General features: G+C 43.3%; 3 protein-coding genes across 3 annotated transcripts in view; all 3 read left to right on the forward strand.

Moving 5' to 3' along the window:
• thada (THADA armadillo repeat containing) overlaps positions 1-6,549 on the forward strand; it is a 123,038-nt gene extending 116,489 nt beyond the window's left edge. Inside the window, exons 37-38 of the mRNA XM_049601325.1 lie at positions 4,493-4,671; positions 5,934-6,549. Coding sequence (XP_049457282.1) covers positions 4,493-4,671; positions 5,934-6,257 — 503 coding nt within the window. The 3' untranslated portion in view covers positions 6,258-6,549. The remainder of the gene's footprint in view (positions 1-4,492; positions 4,672-5,933) is intronic.
• epcam (epithelial cell adhesion molecule) overlaps positions 1-20,101 on the forward strand; it is a 215,520-nt gene that overhangs the window by 160,286 nt on the left and 35,133 nt on the right. The window lies entirely within an intron of this gene.
• On the forward strand, positions 9,205-12,507 carry zfp36l2 (zinc finger protein 36, C3H type-like 2). The gene is made up of 2 exons (XM_049601328.1): positions 9,205-9,531; positions 9,744-12,507. Exons 1-2 carry the CDS (start codon positions 9,442-9,444, stop codon positions 10,944-10,946), a joined length of 1,293 nt encoding a protein of 430 aa, XP_049457285.1. The 5' UTR covers positions 9,205-9,441; the 3' UTR covers positions 10,947-12,507.

The following is a 20,101-nucleotide window of genomic DNA, read 5'->3' on the forward strand; positions in this document are numbered from 1 at the left end:
GTATTATCCACAACTTTTGCTAATGGAAAATCCAAAAAGAGTGCATTAATTTGAGTAGAGCTGTGCCAAACTCAAACTGAGATTGTTGCAGGAATATTTTGTGATGTTGCGATTTATGGTCAGTACCTTAAACCCCCACACCGCCACCTTTACTGTTTTAAAATAATTAACTTTTTAAGTTTGGTCCTGGAGCTTGACTCCAGGGTACACGCTAGGACCGAAAAATCTATTTCTGCATCACAGTGCGCTACATGCAGTTCTCACTGTTTACAATATGTACTATGCATTAATTGTAATGATATACTGTAGTTGCTGTTAGTATACAAATCATTGTACTCCGCTGGTTGGCACATGGCAATACAAGCAGAGATGAACCTGAATGAAACTATGACTTTGGAATTACACTGTCATTTAAACTTAAAAGAGAAAGCAAAATCATGGAAGATAATTGTTGACCTAAGAAATAGTGGCTTGACCAAACTAACCCCACATCAAGGTCCTGTCACCAGCTTTTTCCAGAGCTTTAACCATACCACATGTTCTTCATCAGCAGATGGACTTTATACTTAAAACCTGCAGAACTAATGACATTTCCTTAAGCCTTGGCTGTACTCTGTATCTACTGCTAAGTAGCAAATGGTAATATGTCAACATGCAAAACTAAGATGACATCATACTGCTGAACACCACTATATTAGTATTTTTCATTGTTAGCATGTAGCCATGCTAGCATTAGCATTTAGCTGTAGTCACATGTGTGTGATAACATTATATAGTCAAAACCAGTTTAATTTAGCATGTAGTGTGGGACTGGGACACAGCTTATAGTTATAGCCCAAGTCCATAACTTTCAGCTACAGATTGATTTGGCTGTTTGGATTTTGTGTCCACTTAAAAGGTTTCAGTGTTCCTCAGCAAAGATGATTCTGTGTGTGTCTGTGTGTGTGTGTGTGTGTGTGTGTGTGTGTGTGTGTGCCCGTGTGCCCGATGAAAGGCTCGTTATGGTTCCTGCAGATTTGCATATAAAGCACTTTCCAAAAATGTTGGTTGCCAGAGTCTCTAACAAGGCAACCAAAGATCTTAGGTCAGTTAAAAAAAACCTTCAGAAGCTCAGAATGGTACAACTGTTATACTGTTTCCACAAGTGGCACAAGGTTAAGTTTTCCCCTCACACTCCAGCCCTGCCCAGCTCAAATGTACTATACAGTACCAGTGGATGGAGTGTGTGTGCCAGTGGATGCCAACTGCACAACACACAGAGGCAGCCTCACCCCATCTTACTCAAACCCATTCATTCAACAACTGGCACTGATATTGTCTTTTGCAGAGACAAGATTGTCTGACATAAACTCCCAGCCTTCTAACACACACAATATCTACTTAGGACTAAACTCATGCCAGCACATGTACTCACACGATACACACCCAACACGCATGCCACTAACAACATGAAAGACAATCCCCTTGAGAAACGCAGTATTTTGCGCCAAAAGCTCAAGGAGGGAAATCGCATTAAGCGATGTGTGAAACCTCCGTAGAAAAGTAGATAAATTGAATGCAGCTAAAATTTCCTATTATGTATGGGCTGTAAAGGCTTGACATCAGAGGCTGGGCTGTCCCAGAGAGAGGCGGCTTCTTGGTAAAGAAAGGAATTTGTCACTCAAGCTCCTAAACTCTTAAATCTCCTCTAATACGGTACAATCAGCAGCCTCTAATGTTCGCAGACTGGGTTTCCCTCGCCACTCAGACTTCAGGCTCTGCTCTGATTTTATGCCTCCTCTCTGAAGAGGAAAAACAATCTGGGTTCCCAACACTGTGTGTGTATGTGTGTGTGTGTGTGTGTGTGTTTTTTTTTTTTTTTTTACTGCATGTGTGCCGATTGGGGTCTGTATACCTCCACCCACCCTCCTTCCTCTCTTCCTATAGTGGTAGTGTTTTGGCTAGTGTCTCTCAAAGCCTTTTGAAGTCTCTGGTGTTATCTGGGTGTCAGCTGTGGTGAGGATGGTCAAGGTGGGAGAACAACACTCACACACACACACATACACACAACCCTTGTGTCAGATAGTTGCTGCGTGGACAACTGGAGTCGTTAAATGAAGTCATACGTTATGTTTTCCCTCCGTTTGAAGTGAGTGTCCTTGCACTCACACTTCCTCCATGCACTGTGAGTACAGGCTCATGACAGGCCTGCTTCTGGATATGTGTGTGTAGAAGCATTATGGCAACAGAGGACTATTTGTACAAGGCTATAAATAGCGAAACATAATTTATTTTGTCACCAAATGTAATAAAGACAGTCCACATGAACATCCCATTCGCATATGTGGGCAATTCATTCATAATTCCATTCATTAACACGTAAACAGGAAGTTAAGCGCAGCGTTTGCACTTACTGTGTGTGCATATTGGAGCAATGTGCAGAATAGTTTTGAATCCACTCATACACACCCTGATCGTGGTTGGTTATATGAGTTATAGTTCTGTTTCCCAGAAGGCCGTCCAAGCCCAGAGAAGACACACATACACACACACACACACACACACACACACACTCACACTAAGTTTGGATCCTACGGGCAGCCCTGCATCATTTAAACAGAGCAGCTCCACAAGCATCAAGATACTTGAGGGAGATCAGGTGAAGGTAGAAAATTGTTGACATACAGGTGCACAGTAATCAGTTTTCCTCTGTCATATTTTTGACCATGTTTGATAATCCTACAGCCTGAAGAGGTTTTTTCCTCCTTGTTTTGGGGCTTGCGGCGCCAGACACGCACACATTTTTTCCTGCATTTGAATTTTACAAAAAGTGTACTGTTCAGCTGTGGAAACGGACTTATTTAGAATTATTTATTTCAGTTTGAGTTTTAGTCAGACTTTGGAGTTAATTATTTTGGATACAGGAACACACCACCACACGTAATGGTTTTTCCTTTCATGCCAACGCATCACATGATACTCCATGGGCCGGGTCTATGACATGCACATCCACTCTTGTAGAAACTCAATTATAAACCTGTGTATACCGTACATGGCAGAGGAATCAAACCTTAGTAAGCAGGTTATCCTTAAACTTTAAGCCTGATAGAGGAAAACATGCTCTCTTTAATATGATTTTTAAAACATCAGGTGACTGCAGACTGCCAGAAAGAACTCAGCGTGACATACATTCATGTAAAGAGAGATCCAGCCTCACGCCACCTGATTGAGTGCAGGGTTCTTTGGGTCTTTTTGACTTCCTACTCTGTCTATTGTATAGTTTCCCCTCTTCTAAGCCTAGCAAAGGCATTGTGGTCTAACCAGAGTTTCAATTTAGGCACTAAATAAGTCTTCTTTTCTAGTGCTCTGGTGCTCTGATCTAGTGTAGCAAGTGAATATCAGAGCCAGAACTTCCTCTTCCATGCACTGGTCATTTTGGATATCTCTATAAAAAGATACTGAATATGAATGAGGATACATTTTTAAAAAGATAATATAAGGCTAACTTATCATGAGACAATAGCAGATGGGTTCCGAGGCTTCATTTCTTCCAATGCTCTCAGCATTTCCACTAGGTCTGTTTACCTGCTGTTCAAATGTGATACTCGGACAACCAATGGACTATAATGGGAACTTGGCTAACTTAGCTTGATGACAAAATGAACGAATATTAAACTGAGAATATTTGAAACTACATTTGAAAGAAAAAAATAGAATAGGCCAGGAATTACAAAACATTACACCAATAGAGTTAGCATACAATACATATTTTCCGCTAATTCTGAACTGCATCAGTCCTCTGAAACACACACATTTCTCCATATATGCATCTGTAAGTAAAACAATCATATCAAAGGCTTAAACAGTCAGGTTTAATATATCACAGTGTTACAAAAGTTTCCTGGCATTCTATTTACACCTTACCAAAGTCTTTAGTTTTAGTTTAGTTAGTTAGTTTAGTTTATTTACTTTATACATTTACAAAGTGGAGAGATGTCAGAGTGAGGGGGCTGCCCTTGGTGAGGCAACCCAGTCCTGCACTCTGCATCTTCCTCTCACAAAACTTTTGTCTCCACTTTGGGGATTGTACAGTTTTGCTGTTTTTTTTTTCCCTCGGTTGTTTCCCTGACCTCTTACCTCAAAATGAGTCAGAGCATTACCTCATATCCCAGGGCAGAGGTCCTCTGGTCATTCCAGAGCTGAGCTGAACTAAAGGTAAAACAATCACAAGTTCAACTGTTGCTCAGCTGACACAGTCACATATGACATGGCATCTGCAACAGAAGCTGTGAGTTGGGTAAAGGTTGGAAAATCTGACACAATCACATACACCAAAGCTGTAATTTAAATAAAGATGGTTTCTGACCTTTGAACATGCTTGTTTGTTCTTCATTCTTATTTTATGTGTTCATTACTGCTTGCTTTGTAACTGTAAACTCGATTTGTGTGCCTTAAATGTAAAAGACTATCTACAGGGTTAATATAAACGTGTATACATCTCTTCTGTCCACAGATGTGACAGGTGTGTCCGTGTGTCCTCCAGTGGCCCTGGACTCAGGCGTGGGGCTTCTGTGTCGGCTGTTTGAGCTGTGGGGACAGGTACCAGCAGGTGTCCTCGCTCTGACAGAATGGCTCCTGGGAGATGAAGAAGAAGCCAATGATGAGGCGGTTGCAGAAGAAGCTTCCAGTCTGGTGAGAAGCTGTCACGTAACTTTGTCTTTGCGACCTCGGTACAGATACATATTGACAGCTAAAGTTGTTACACAGTGAAACAGAAACATCACAAACAGTACAAAGGAACAGTGAGAGATATTTGCAAGATAATGATTTGTATCCAGTGAGACTGATGAGAGATGACCATGACGACTGCCGTGGTTTCATTTTCTATGGTTACAACAGGGATTGTTGATTAAGTATCAGGGTGAAACAAATAGGACTTTAATACATGAACTGTAGAATCACCACTAATACTTCTTAAGGCAGTTGGCAACAGCTGAGCCAGTGTTAAAGGAATAACCTTTTTAAAACATTTCATTTTTAACAAGTTTCACAACAGCAGTTGACATACTGAGTCTGTGATTTGCATTGGTTTAGCATAGTATTTACAAAGTGTGGAATCACAGTGACAGATAATACTGTATTTTATTTTCCTTGCCCTTGTTTTATTCTGCTCACAGTGGTATTCAAAATAGCTGAGCGATTCAAGCCACCAAGGTTTCTGCTCCACAGCCACACACTTTGCTCAGTTGACTGTTCAGTTTTGGTTGCTGTTTAGTTAATTTTCTCTTTCTACACAAAACTTGAAACTGAAAAGCACCCTGTTTAACAGCTGATGGGCACTGGGAGACATAACTCTGAGCAAAGTAACAAAATGTCCCGGGTACGGCCGCTGCCATCTTATGCTGGTCATTTGGAACCAGAGTATGCACAGTAGACTGTACGACCAATCGTGAGCAGCACCACTGATCATGAGCACTCGATTAGCTCACACAGCTGTCAATCATGATGTCAAACCCTCCTTTTTTAAGCATCAAATAACTCACTGAAACCAAACTTCTAAGAAAAACGAAGACTTCAACAAACATCAGTGTGATAAGAACAACCTAAAATGACACAAACCATGATTGGAAAAAAATTATTTGACTTGCATTTTGACTTGACCCATTAACATGGAGGGGGTGGGGTATATGACCTGTACTGCAGCCGGCCATCAGGGGGCGGTTGAGATGCTTTGGCTTCACTTTTGGGAGCTGTGGTGTCGACCATCTGTATTATAAAGTCCATGTAGTGAATAGGCAACGTTTTGTTAGCATGTTAATCATGTAAACTTTATCATTTGTCTATGTTATGTTTACAGCTTGTTCTGTTGCCCCCAAGTGGCCAAAAAGCCCCACAAACAATACTGATTTAAATCCACATCCCAGTAACCACACTTTCATTTTGCTTGTGACCAGGACGAAGAGGAATTCCTGTTCGAGAAGGGGGATCTAAACCTGTGGGCCGAGCCGGTCCAGTGGGTAAAGCTGCTTCACAGACACGTCGGCTCCCTCATCGTGACCTTTAGGCAGACCCAGGCCTCAGGAATCACAGGGCCAGACCAGGTCCACCAACTCCATACACTGTCGACTCAGGCCCAAGCCAAGGCGCTCGGCTCCCAGCAGGCCCTGGACTCCCTCCCTGCCTTGCCCCAGTTCTCTTTAACTATGGAGCACGCCCGCCTGGTGCTGCGGCACCAGAGGGCCAGTCTGGCTCTAGATGTGCTGGAGAGGCTGAGGTAGGAGTTAGCAGCCGTTGGCTCTTTTTTTTTTTTTTTTTTTTTTTTTTAGGGTAAATTTGTTGAAATCAGAGGAAAAGTTAGCAGAAGAATGCTTCAGTGAACCAAAGCATGGGACCACAGACTGGCTTTGTGGTCAGGTGTTTTTCATATCAAATCAAGGGAATGACAGATAAAATAGGATTTTTTTTTTTTACTCTGTACATGTCTCTTACTTTGTCCTACAAATGTTGATTACCAAATGTGTTTTAATTTTTATGATTACTGTTCCTTAATGTCTTTTAAATAAATATATCTGAAATCACAGCATTTTTTGTTCTTTTTCCCCCAAAAAAAGCGCATAAATTAGAGTGTGTTGCTTCTTTAATTTTAATAATTGCATAAAGAAGCAGGAAAGAGATAAATCAAGTCATCAATAATAATAGTAACACCGTGTGAATGTGTGTGCAGAAGCCATAACAATAACTCAGCCCGAGCTTGTGCAAAACAACACTTGATGCACTGTTCTATCAGTGGGAATGTGTCACACGACAAACTTTCAACAGTGTCAGTATTGAGTACACAGGCCGCTCTGCTTTCTCCACGTCTACCAGGGATTTAAGGTTGGAACAAAACAACTCAGCGCCTAAAGCTTCAAGCAACAACTTCAATGGTGCGATTGTGCGGCGAGACGAGCTTTATAGGCCGAGGCATGGGATTGTGAAAGCAAGTGTTTTCTCTGACACGTCACCAAAGTTGTATTTCAGTATACGCTTCGTCTTCTACTGTATGTTTATACGAGGTGTTATTTTCCTGTGATATTTAATTTACTGCAGGATTCTTCCCATTGGACTGTGTTTTTATGCTTCCCTCTACTTTTCCTGGTTATGTAATTAGGAAGGACGGCACAATGGACTACTGTCCTGTGTGTGTGTGTTTGTGTGTATGTGTGTATGCGTGTGTGTGTGTGTGAGCGTGTGTGTGTGTGTGTGTGTGTGTGTGTGTGGATTCATGCAGCCCTCTCATACAGCTGGACCCTTCTCCCTCCCTGGTAGCCATGTTCCCTGTTACAGTAAAACTGACGTAATGTTTTGGAACAGCTCAACATCCCCCAATAAAAACAGAGCCGAGTGATGGGAGAGCGGTTTCTGCGGACGAGGACATGTTCAAGGGATTTCTCAGGAGCCTCGCCGTGTCTGTCCTTCACATTAAACTATTTATCACAACTTGCAAAGCGCAAATAGTCCTGGGGCAGCCCTCAGCCTAATTTTAGGGTTGGTAGTAGTAGATTCCAAGCTCTTATGTCACTTGTTTTTCGCCTGTTGCTATTTTCCCTATTTTTTTCACCTCCCTCCCCGCTTCTCCAACCAAACCATTCAGCACTTAAGAGAATATTGAATCATGTCACAGAAAAGAAAAATCATTTCTATAACCACTCTTCCAATTGTGATCCTATATGGAAAAGACTTAATGGTTACCAGTGTCGAAGAAACCAGCAATTTCTGGTGATATGTGTTGCACAACGTTTTTACACCCTCCTTACCAAAATATCTGCTTTGCAGAGCCCTGATATAGAGTCCCGTCCTCTGCTGCCAACACTGCAATCTTTCCACTGTGGTTTTCAAAACTTGACATAACTCCAAGAGCAGAGTGGAGTAGTTTGACATTTTCATGTGAACATTTTGCCATCCTGAGAAGGTTACATCATGCTGAGACTGGGGCAGCTTATTGCAACCACACTGCACTCTTTGACTTTACAAAGCAGGGACTGTGTTGAAATGATCAAAACATCCCTAAATACGGGTGCTCCTCTGTGTCTGGAGCTCTCCTTCATCCTCTCTGTGAAAAGAAGAGGCATTTTCTTGCCATTAACAGTGGGACATGATTACAGCTAAATAGGCCTGATTGTACACTGAAACGCTCCAGCTCTGCTCAGCAGGTGGCGCCCCAGTCTCTCCCAGTCAGTTCCCATTTTGCTCTCATGGGGGCAGTGTTGCTCTGCTGTACCACATGGAAACCACATTCCTGCAGTCTGGGGTTGTGATTGGGAAAAACAAGTCAGGGAGGAACTTTAGCAGAGTGGCTTAAAAAGATTTTTACTAAAGTAAATCCATTTTGTCTTTAGGATGACTCAACGTGTCGTGCTTCAGCAGGGACAGATTTTTAATCTCAAGGTGAAGTCAAACATTATTAAGTTTTGTCACAATACAAAAGTAGGTCATGTGAGCACAGTAGGCATTAACTTGTCTATTTTTCCATGTGTAGTACACTGGAATAGGCTGCTGTAGCTCTGTGGAAGTTGATTATGCAACCAGTGGATTCTAAAAATTGTGCTGCACTCTGCCTGGACTCCTCTCTGCTCATACTTGTGGTCTCACCCCATCCACAGGGAGAGAGAGAGAGGGAGAGGCAGAGTTTCCTTCCATTACAAATACATATGTCAGCTTCCAAGTGTGGTGGTCCAGAGGCTAGAAGGGTGGCCTTGTCACTGGTAGGTCGCTGGTTCAAACCCCAGGACTTTGCTAGGAAGCTTGAGGGTGTTTGAGGAAACATTTCTCTTTCATTTCAATCCACCCACTGAGCTTCAGAGTGAGAGCAACAAACACACTGCTTCATCAGAGGACCAGGTGTGACTGGTTAATTTGCTTGAGAACAGCTTGTATGCATAGTAGACGTGCCTTGATGGCTCTACATTCTTTCTCAGCGAGAGTCAACCAAAAAAGCAAAACCGACTTCCACAAAATTGGTTGTGTGATTAAAAGAAGAAAAAAAAGTTGAGAGGGGTGTGAGGAGGATGGGGGGTGGGAGGGAAGGGGAGGGGGTGCTGGGGTTGAATTTCAAGGCGTGGTGTTAAAGAATAGGCGGCCAACCGGTGAATGGAAGTTTTTTCGGAGAGGAGGGGAGGAGGCGGCTCCTCGCAAAACTTTGCACCGACTTCAGTTCGCCCCTCCCTGGCCACCGCCAGGCATTTATACCCATGCAAAAGGCTGGAGCGCACAGTGAAGCACTCAGGCTCAGCGCTTCTCGAGGGGAGGACATAAAGCCACCTACAACTCAGCAATACATACTAATCCCCCCTTTTTCTTCTCATTTTTCTACGGACTTAAACTGCACATAAAATTTTAAAGCAACTTTTCCACAACCAAAACCAGTCGTGGCACAAACTACCGTTTCCGCACGTCGCATTCAAGGATCCTGGTCGGTCCTCCATGAAAGAGGGAGTGCGGCAGCAAACTTGGGGAAAAGAGATGTCTGCGACCGTCTTGTCTGCGTTCTACGACATGGACATGCTTTACAAGGTAAAAGTCTGACAAGATGAGAGTTTTTCTGGTCAGGGTGAAGCACTTTGTCATAGCTGCATTAGCGTGCTTGAGTGGAGTTAGCATGTGTTCAGATGCAACAAGTTGTCACGTCGCAGGCAAACAAAGTTGTCTTAAACATGCCATGTGGTCAATATAGTCACAGAATGGGTGCTTGAGTGCATTGCTGACTCGTGTCTTTTCTCTTACAGCAAGATAAAAGCATGAACATGAACGCCCTCCACATCAACAGCATGCTGGACAAGAAAGCAGTGGGGGCTCCGGTCACGACTCCGGGCTCCGGCGGCCCCTTCACACCGGGATTTTTCCGCAGAAACTCAACCAGCAACGTGGAGGCGATGAACAACGGTAACAAATACTCTATGGGCTCCTACAGCAGCCTGAAGGAGAACACACCGAGCAGCAACAGCAGCGCCACGGCTCTCATGAACAAGGAGAACAAGTTCCGCGACCGCGCTTACAGCGACAACGGAGACCGGGGCGTGCTGCAGCAGAAGCCCGGCTCCCAGATCAACTCCACCCGCTACAAGACCGAGCTGTGCCGGCCCTTCGAGGAGAACGGGTCGTGCAAGTACGGGGAGAAATGTCAGTTCGCCCACGGCTACCACGAGTTGAGGAGCTTGTCCCGCCACCCTAAGTACAAAACAGAGCCGTGCCGCACCTTCCACACCATCGGCTTCTGCCCCTACGGTCCCCGCTGTCACTTTATCCACAACGCCGACGAGCGCCGGCCCGCTCCGGCCGCCAACGCTAACGTGCAGGCGGGAGAGTCCCGGTCGGCCCGCGAGCTGTGCGGCTACGGCCAGAGGGACGTCCTGCCACCGCAGCAGCTCGGCTTCACTCAGAGGGACAGACCAAAGCTTCACCACAGCCTCAGCTTCTCTGGCTTCTCCACCCATCACGGACTCGAGTCTCCCCTGCTCGACAGCCCTGTGTCCCGGACCCCACCGCCACCCACCACCGCCTCCTCCTGCACCTCCACCTCCAGCTTCTACGAGGAGGTGCTCTCTCCCAACTCCGTATCCTGCATCAACAGTGCCTTCTCTTTCCCCGGACAGGACTTAAAAGCCTTACTGGCCCCCCTGGCTGTGCACACCCCCAGCGGCTACGCTAACAACCACTCCACCGGTGCCTACTACGGGAACATGCAGAGCAGCGTGTGCCCGCCCTCCCCTCCGACCTACAACATGAGCCACTTGCAAGCGCTGCGCCGCCTCAGCGAGTCGCCGGTGTTCGAGCGTCCTCCCAGCTCGCCAGACTCGCTCTCTGACCGGGAGAGCTATGCGAGCGGGTCCCTCAGCTCTTCCGGGAGCCTCAGCGGCTCCGAGTCCCCAAGTCTGGACGCTGGAAGACGTTTGCCAATCTTCAGCAGGCTGTCGATTTCAGATGACTAATCATGTTTTTGTTTTCATATGGATTTATGGACGGGTCAGGCAGGGTGGTTGCGGAGCCAAGGGGTGTCAGTGAGTGAGGTAGACTGTCCTTCAAGCAGAGGATCCCGGTTAAGCCCCTCACCCCCCGGCCCTCCACCCCAATTCAGCAGCAACCACCCTGCCGAAGTGCCTTTGAGTAAGACATTGAATCCCTACCAGCTCCAGGGGTGCTGACCCTGCTCTGACCTCCCTGGAGGGGGGCAAGAGAAGAGAATTTCACCCACAGGGATCAATAAAGCTTCAAACAGTTTAAAGTGTCCTTGACCTGGCATTAGTTTAGTTTTTTTTTTCTTGTATGTAATATAGCTGTATTAAAACTTAGATAGCAAACAGAAGGCATTCCATCAGTGCCTTGCCCGAGGGCTCATGGCAGCCCCCTCTCCCTTTTGCTCTATCAGGCAAGCCACACTTTTCCTGGGATTAGATGTGTGGGTAACATGACTTGACAAGAAGAAGAGACTGTAAGCGGTTTTCAGATTTCCTCCCATCCTGCCAAGAATATGCCTTGACTCAAAGTAACATTTTTTTTTCTTTATCAAAGTGTGTTTTTCTTTTTCTTCTCTGAAAGCTTCAACTTCCATTCCAGATCTGTCTTCTCCCAGCGCCACCCAGTGGTTCGTTTGGTTAGTCTAGTTTGTTGCTTGGTTAAAAAGCACTCTTGAGTTGGGTTTGTTTGGGGAAATCACTGCTGATGGTTGAATATATATTTTTTTAGCTGTTTTTGAGTGATTTACATAGCTGTGCATAACTGGCTATGGACTATTTAACTTATTTATTATCTTGTGAAAAAAGTATAGGCTACATTGGTAATTTGTGTCCATACTGTATTTATCAAGTATGATGAAGCAATAGATCTATATTCTTTTATGTTTAAATTATGATCGCCATTATTAATCTGCATAAAGTGGAGTGTATGTTCTTTTCACAGTAATATATATATTTTGTTTTTTTCTCCTTTTTTTGTAACTTCACTTGGTTATTTTTATTGTAAATGAGTAAAAAAAATCTTAATTTAAGAGAACGTATGTGATATTTATTTCATTAATTTTGTTTCCTTGTTTACGTTTATTAAAAAAAAAAGTTTGCGTGATTGCTGTTTGCTCCTGAGGTTGTGTGTCAGTGCTGTAGAAGGCTTTTTTTTTTCTCGAGGATCCCTATTTAGATGTTTCTGTAGAATGTATAAACGATGTGGTTGTACAGACCGTCCAAACCTTACTTCTTTTGTTGATCTAGATCAGACTTCAGTGACAAAGAACCCGAGTCAATAAATTAACCAAAAAGTATTTTTGTTTTCTCTGTTTGCACGAGGTCACACTGTGATTCCAGCCACGTGCTAAAGAATGTAGCAATCCCTTGTGCCCCAGTATTATTGTGTAGTGCCTATGGGGTTCACCATCTTGACATGCCTTAAAATTAACCAAATAAAGTATTTTTCCTACATGGCATCTTTTATACACAGGTTGAACTGAATGTAGTGTTGGATTCTGAAACTATTTTTTTTTTTTTTTTTTTTTTTTTTAAAGGTTGTTACCACTCAGACACTCTGACAAAAACAACCGTAACCTTTCTAAATCCCCATTCCTCTTATTTTGATTTCCTTTTGCTCTGTTTTTCCTCTTTATTTTGATATTGAAATCTAGTCTGAGTCTTGAGTTTGCTGGAGAGGGAAGTGGAACACGTTTGGTTTGTACATAGTAGGTACAGGGGGATGCGCACTATGTACTTTTGACTACTTTATCAGAAGTAAAGCTTTTTGAATGTAACAAAAAACGGACAAAAAGACAACGAGAGTTGTAATATTTTTTGGGGAGTCAGTTCACTACAAATTGAGTGTGAGACTGTTAACTTTGTACTGTACATTTTTTGTAGTTCTCCCAATAAAAATCATTTTGAAAAAGCTTCACACTGTCAGGCTGTGATTTCTTATACATTTGCATATGAAGATGCAACAGGTGTGACATCTTGACGTGCGATTAAAAACATGAACAGCTGATGATTAGGAGCTGAGCTGCAGAAAATGTGATGCTTCTGGCTCTCACAGAAACACTTCAGATGTTACAGCACAACCCAAGTCTTCCTCCTACAGTGGAAAAACCCTGCAGGCAGGAGGGACAGAGTGTGTCCCAGGCACAGTACAGCTCCAGCTGTCTTGCACACGTACTTGGCTTGGAGCCTTCAGGGGGCCTTGTGCAGCAAGTGTTGGCCCCTTGATCTTCAGCATACAGTAAAAGCACTGACCTGTGAGTTTGTAGAGAAAGGTGTGACCCTGAATCTGTCTCAACTCCTGTCTTACTCACCTAGTGGAAAAGCCTGAAGACAATAAGGACAAAGTGTGTCTCAGGTTCAGTAGAGCTCCACCTGTCTTGCGCTACTACCTGGCTTGAAGCCCTCAGGGGCCTTTTGCAGCAAGTGCTGGCCCCTGATCCTAAGTATACAGTAAAAGCACTGACCTGTTAGTTTCCAGAGAAAAGCGTGACCCCAAATCCCATCTCCTGTCAAACAAAGGAAGAAGTGAATTGTAGGTGGGCTCTGGTACAGGACACATCTGATCCTGAAAGCTTATTATGAACATGAAAAGACAACACCACCACAGAAACCGATAGCCTTGGATAAACTGTATATAATATTACATAATCTGTAATGTTCTGATATAAACAGAGGCCGATGAGCGATACGTCTGCACCATCTGTGGAACCAGGTCTGGAATTTTAAAATGGAAAATGTGTAGGAGCCCAGATCCACAGGAAAGTCAGTTGAACGTGTCAGGCTGTAAGTCTGTGTGGATACTCGCCGTCAGGAGAAGATTTTAATCTTTTAATACGTTATGCATTATGAACCTTTTGCCTGACATAATGTACGCTGGCTCTCACAAAACACCTCAATCCTCAGGGAGCAGCCTCTTGAAGTATATAAGAAGATTAACCAGTGGTGGAGGAGGAAGTCAGACCCTTTACTAAAGCTAAAGTACCAATGATATAATGTAAATAACACTGTGGTACAAGTAAAAGTGACCCATTTAGAATCTTGCCTAACATCACTGTTATCAGCAAAATGTACTTAAAGTATCAAAAGTAAAAGTACTAGTTCCTGACTGACTTAACTGTTCACTAACCCTTATTAGTTGTGGTCATAAGAGGATTGATGGGGTAGGAAGGGAGTAAACAACAATTTATATTTACACAAATTTGTACTGTATTTTCTGGATTTTTCCCATATTTTTGCTTTTGTGGAAAATAGTGGATATTTGACCTCTCTGGGCATCAAATGGTTATTTAAAGGAGAACATCAGAGGAGGGGAAGTATCTCTTTGGTGGGGCTGCAAACTTGTGACAAAGGGCTTCAGCTGTTTTTTTGTGAGGGGTAACAAGCGTTTGTAATCCTTTGGTTAGATTTTGCATGTATTTTATGAGCTTATCGCATGTTTTTACATAAAATACAGAGTAACTGTTGCTATCAAGTAAATGGAATGGTGTTAAAAGTACAATTTTTCCTCTGACATGTAGTCGAGAAGACATGTAAAGTAGCAACAAATGGAAATAATCGAGTAAAGTAGGCCTACTTAGAAATAAGGGCTGGGTATCGTTTAAAAAATGAGGATATCAGTAACAATACCAGTACCCTTAAAGTGATACCGATACCAGTAAAGTCATATGTTTTTACATTATGCAATACCCATTAGTGAATGACAGCGTCCAGTTGTGTAACATGTCACCACCACTCCTCCCCATCCAGTGATTTTTACACAAATACATTTTGAAAGTGTTCAAATCAGACGGCAAAGGCGTGTAGTAAAGCCATACTTTTGAATGTTTTCATGGCGTCTCAGAACACTGAATTGCCGACCCTGTCAAATACGTCACATTTGACTTCACCACACCACAGACTGTATGGGCCGTAGCTGTCGCGGTAGTGGGCCAGTCACACACCACATTACATTGAAGAATGCTTGTGGTGATTGGCTGTGAGCAAAACCCAAAATAATATTGTTTTTCCAGATCTTGGTACAGAAAATATTGAATGTGGGCATGGTTTGACTGAAGACGTTTCAATACTACTTGGTACTGGGTTATACTGGTCGATACTCTAAAGGTATCAAGTACCGATATACCCAGCATGACTCAAAATTCTGCTGAAGTACAATACTTGAGTAAATGTACTTTCCACCACTGAGATAAAGGAGTGAATGATGAGCACTAAACCTTCTGTTGTGTAGGCTTACAGCTGGAGTGATTACTCACCTGCGTGACAAATCAATACGCTTCAATCCCATCTGAATGATCGTATATGCGGCTTCACTAATGAATCTTTCACAGTAATCCATCAGAAAGCTGTATTTTGTGAATGATATCACTTTTCCCTGAGGTCAGACAGGCTGAGATGGATGTATCAGTCTGGGAACCAAACACCAGACATTAACCCATAACTGATTAACTCTGCAGCTGTAAATGTGTTTCTACTATCAGTCACTTGAGCAGGTAAAACAGGGACGATGGTGCCTATAGCAGGGCAATTACCCAGCCACCCCCTGGCCGATTAGTCATATTCGGTCACGTCTAGACCAAATATGGCCCATATTTTACTGTTGTTGTGGTACTGCGATTTCCAGGGACCTTTGAAAAGAGGAACTGTTTTCTGCAGGCTATTCTGTGAAGTTATCAGTGGTGGCAAAGGCATTAAGAAAATAAAGGGCCCAGGAGTCATGTGGTGCCTGGAGTTCACGCCAAGATAAGGCAGGCTGATAAGGGCCCCGGCAAATATTTACTGTGTCCTCAGGGTTTCATAATGAAGTGTTTATCAGAGCAGAGCCAAAGGGCTGCACAATGAGCCGGACCCTGCCAAGTAGGATCACGTACCTGTGACTCAGTCTGTGTGGGAATAGGAGTGTGTGTGGCTCAGTGTGTCAATCAACAAAATGTAATGTTTGATTGTATTAACGTTCATATATATATTATGTCTATAATACATCTATAAGACATTTTCATGTTGTGTATGTGGTGTTTGTGTGTGTATGTGTGTGAGCACGCAGGGGTCTCACTGGTTAATGGATCTGGAGCTCCTACAATGAAAGGAAACACTCTCTGACTTGTGATTAGGGCAGGAAGAGTCCCACTTCCTGGCCACCACCCATTTCCACCTCTTCTTCGTCCTGCTGTTTTTCCTCCTCCTTCAGTTTCCCTTCTCCTCTGTAGTGGCGGCTTCTAGAAGTTACTATTTGTGTTCCACTGCTGCACTGGGAAGCTCGGCTCGTCCTGGTATTGTTTGGCATGCTAAGCCCAGACCCGGGGTCAAGTAGTAATCGCACATACTTTTTAGACTTTGTTTAAGTCTACATGGGTGCCAGATGGATGGCATTTTGCCAAATAGAAGCAGAGGTTGTTCATCATTTTTGAAACACAAACCCCCCAATTAGATATTAGACCTTAACCTTCCATCTGATCCAGTTCTCCCCCAGGTTTTGTTTTTGTTAATTAAGTAATGATGTGGAAGATTACAAAGATTTGAGTAAAATCTCTCCATCTTTAATAAGGTATAATTGCTACTTGTGATGAAAGCAAAAGTTAAACAATCTCATTTTAGCAGGGACAACCCCCAAAAGATCCCTCATGTTTTTAGGGCACTGAGTCACTGGTGTCATAAATCTGTGAAGAACCCTTAAAAGTCCCTTCTGTTCGCTTATGTGGGACTGTCAACATTATGTTACACTATACTGGCTTCACAATAAAACAATGTGTAATATGTGAGTTGGCTGGAACCCCACCCAACTGGCACTACTTCAAGGTCCAAACAAACACATACAGTGGTCAGACTTTCTTGCAGCATTCAATTAAAAATGATTCAAATGTTGATTTAGAAGCTAAGTTGCTTGTGTCATAACTGTTGTAACTTTAGGTCATAAGGCAGGAGATATCTGAGTCTTCCAGAGGCAGGAGTGTTCTGAGGCCTGTAGTGTTCTCCTGCTTGTTTTGCCATAAGTCAGTTCATTTAATGATGATGTCTTTAAAGATGACTGATAAATAGTTTTATGACAGTAGATCATTTGATAACATGCCATGTAAAACCTTTCGCTTACAGTGAAGAACCCACACAGAATTAGCACTAGACTCTGCAGTTCTCCTCTGTACAAGGTGTTAAGCATCTTTTAGCTTGCTGTTTTTCCTTTGTGGCTCACAACTTTTCTGGTTCTCTCTAACCACTCTCATTATTCTCATTTTCAGCAACAGCAGGGAGCTGATTTCAGCAGCAAAATCTCTGATGAAGTCACTGTATATATCTATTTAGTGAGCATTTTGCAGCTAAAGACACAGATATTTCCCTCAGGATTTGGTGGAGACCAAAACAGAGCTAAAAGTGTGTGTGAATATTGAACTATATTCGTCAAGTGACCAGAAACACAACTCTAAATGAAAGCTAATGTTGCTCTGTGACTGCTGCATGTGTTAAAAGGTAACTGTTTGCTAACATTTATAGGATGATAACATGTCAGTGTTGTGTTTACAACTTGTTATGCTGCCCCCTGGTCAAAATCAATGAATGCATGTTTTAAACAAGCAGTAACTTCTGAAAAATTAAGCCAATGTGAAAGTTCTGTAGTTCCTCTAATCGCCACTTGAGGCTGACTCCAAAAGTGAATCAAAGCCCATAGAGCCCCATGTTAAAATGCCCAACATAACAGCAGAAATAAACATGTTTCCAGCCTGGTGCAAAAAACATGTTTGGTCTAAATTAGGGCGTGGCTGCTTTGAGTGACAGGCTGTCTGTGAGGCATCACCTCAGCTAACTGGTCAGATCCACCTATCACTCCTCCCCAGCTCCACCCTCTCATCCAAATATGGTCACTTTTGGCTCCAAAAGTCCAAGATGGCAACAAACAAAATGCCAAACTTGAGGGTTCAAAACGGTAGTCCACAAACCAATGGATGATGTCACAATGGCTACATCCAATTTTAGACAGTCTATGGTTTTAAACAACCGAATCAAGGGAATCTTGGGAAATTCAACCATAGTTATCCTGTAATTGCCACTTGTGGCTACAGTGGCTGCTGTTCAGCAATAGCTACTAGTCTTGATTTAAGCTTAATTCACAAGACAAAATTACAGTTAGAGAATGTATAACCATGACATCTGGTTTACTGTTCCTGCTGTTATCTCTCCACAAACAGACAGTTCACTGTGAAGTAAACTGATTCATGTAAACTCAAGTTGTTTCCTGCACTGTACATGGGTACATTTTGTACTTTTGTGAGTGAAAAGGACCATGGGAGCATGTCTCAAGTTACACACCTTTATAGCTCAACACAAATATTTCTGATGTAACTTCATTTCATGTATCCGAGGTATGAAACTCTCCTGAATGTCTGAACATTTTCAACCACTCACCTCAGTTTGACCACTGGCAGGAGGTCACAGTTTACATTAGCTCTCAGTTCACCACTGCCTCTCTCATTGTGAGGGAGCTAAAAACATAATCTTCACTTTATTTTCAGGAAGCAGCCTCCGGCCCCCACGCTCAGCTGAGGTGACCTCCCCAGCTGCCACAAGGTAAGCCAAGGTAAGCCACAGAGCACAGATGCTGAATAAGGTAATGTTGTTTGCCCAGTGGATTTGAAGTCCGGTGATGGTCAGAGGAGGGGTGGAGAGGGTGGAGATGAGCGGGGCGGAGGCAGTTGGCTGAGTCCGGTCACGTTCGGCAGGCGCTGCTCGGCCCGCCATGTGTCTCTCCAACGCCTGCTGAGCTGTAAATATTTACAGAGCATCTTGTGAGAGGCATGAGTGTTTACCACCAATGCTTGTGGCTCCTCAGTGTGTGAGTGTGTGAGCAATGCAGACGAGATGCTTCTCTTGGTCGTCGCACAGTGTAAACCCTCAGCTCTGTGTGTGCGTGCGTGTGTGTGTGTGTGTGTGTGTGTGTGTGTGTCGGATGAGGTACTTCCCTTGGTCTCTCCACAGTTTACTAACACTGGCCCCTGGCTCTTGTTCAGGCCCCGGCTCTGAGCTCCATCTATGAGTCAACAGTGAGAGTCAGCGAGCAGAGAGGCACCTCACTCCACAATCTCTGACCCCTGCAAATGACAGAGAGAGGAAGATGGGAGAAGTGTTTGTTTACCTCGCCCCGCCCTGTATACGAGGCTGCGGCGCTGACATCACGTCTTTGCGGGTGGAACATTCTCATAAAACATGTTTTCTTTACTCCTTTCCCAATGTAAATAATACAGAGGGTGTAAATACCATTAAGGGCCCAGCAAGGCCGTTTTTAGGCAAGCAGCTCTGTATGAGGATGTTTCCAGATTCACGCATGGGCGGAAGTTTCGTTGTGGTATGGTTAATGAGGTACACACACATGCTAACCTGGACTGGGTCTAATTCTGTCTCTGGCTGCTTTAAACGAGAGGTCAGAATAGTCCTGGCTGCCCTTTAATCAGAGACCACGATAAACTTACAACACACGATAAGATACTTACAAAAACCTCCCAAATTCATGCAGAAATGAGCTAATTATCCTTTGACAAATGAAGGTTAGAAATATAGCGTGATGTGTGATACGTGTGTGTGTGTGTGTGTGTGTGTACTGTAGCTGTTGTAAAACTGAGATGAGTTCTTGTTGTTTTCTCAAATCCACATACACTAAAACATAAATCTGTTAATTTTTTCCCCATTACTTGTCGTAAAGCTACAGAAAAGTGGCAAAAGGAAAAACTGAAATAAATGAGTGAAGCATAACAAATACCCATAGCCCTTACATGGCTAACTAATGAGTATGAAACTAGTAAACTACTGCTCATACCAGGTCAAGTGAAACTGAAGCTGCAAACCCTCCCTCCACTCCCTCCCGGCAAGGGAGCATTTTTCTCTCATGAATTCAACTTTTCATGTGTAAGAGAAAGAACAAGTTATATTTTTGTTCAAAAGTTACATATACTCACTTTAAATGGCAACACACAGTGTGTCCGCAGCACAAGAGTGCTAAAATCAACACTACTAGCCAACATTAGCAACCAACTAAAGGCCTTTGCACTCCAAGTTTGTATTTATTTTTTAAATCAATCATCACACCAATACCTTGCACACTGAGTCCGATGGGTTTAATTTGTTGCAAAAATTTGCCATACGAGACAAAA

The sequence above is a fragment of the Epinephelus fuscoguttatus genome, linkage group LG16 (assembly GCF_011397635.1).
Source record: "Epinephelus fuscoguttatus linkage group LG16, E.fuscoguttatus.final_Chr_v1".
In the NCBI taxonomy this organism is placed as follows: domain Eukaryota; kingdom Metazoa; phylum Chordata; class Actinopteri; order Perciformes; family Serranidae; genus Epinephelus; species Epinephelus fuscoguttatus.

Coding starts and splice junctions, on each gene's coding strand:
- zfp36l2 (XM_049601328.1), top strand. CDS start 9,442: ATGAAAGAGGGAGTGCGGCAGCAAACTTGGGGAAAAGAGATGTCTGCG. Junction 9,532..9,743: donor ACATGGACATGCTTTACAAG/GTAAAAGTCTGA, acceptor TTTCTCTTACAG/CAAGATAAAAGCATGAACAT.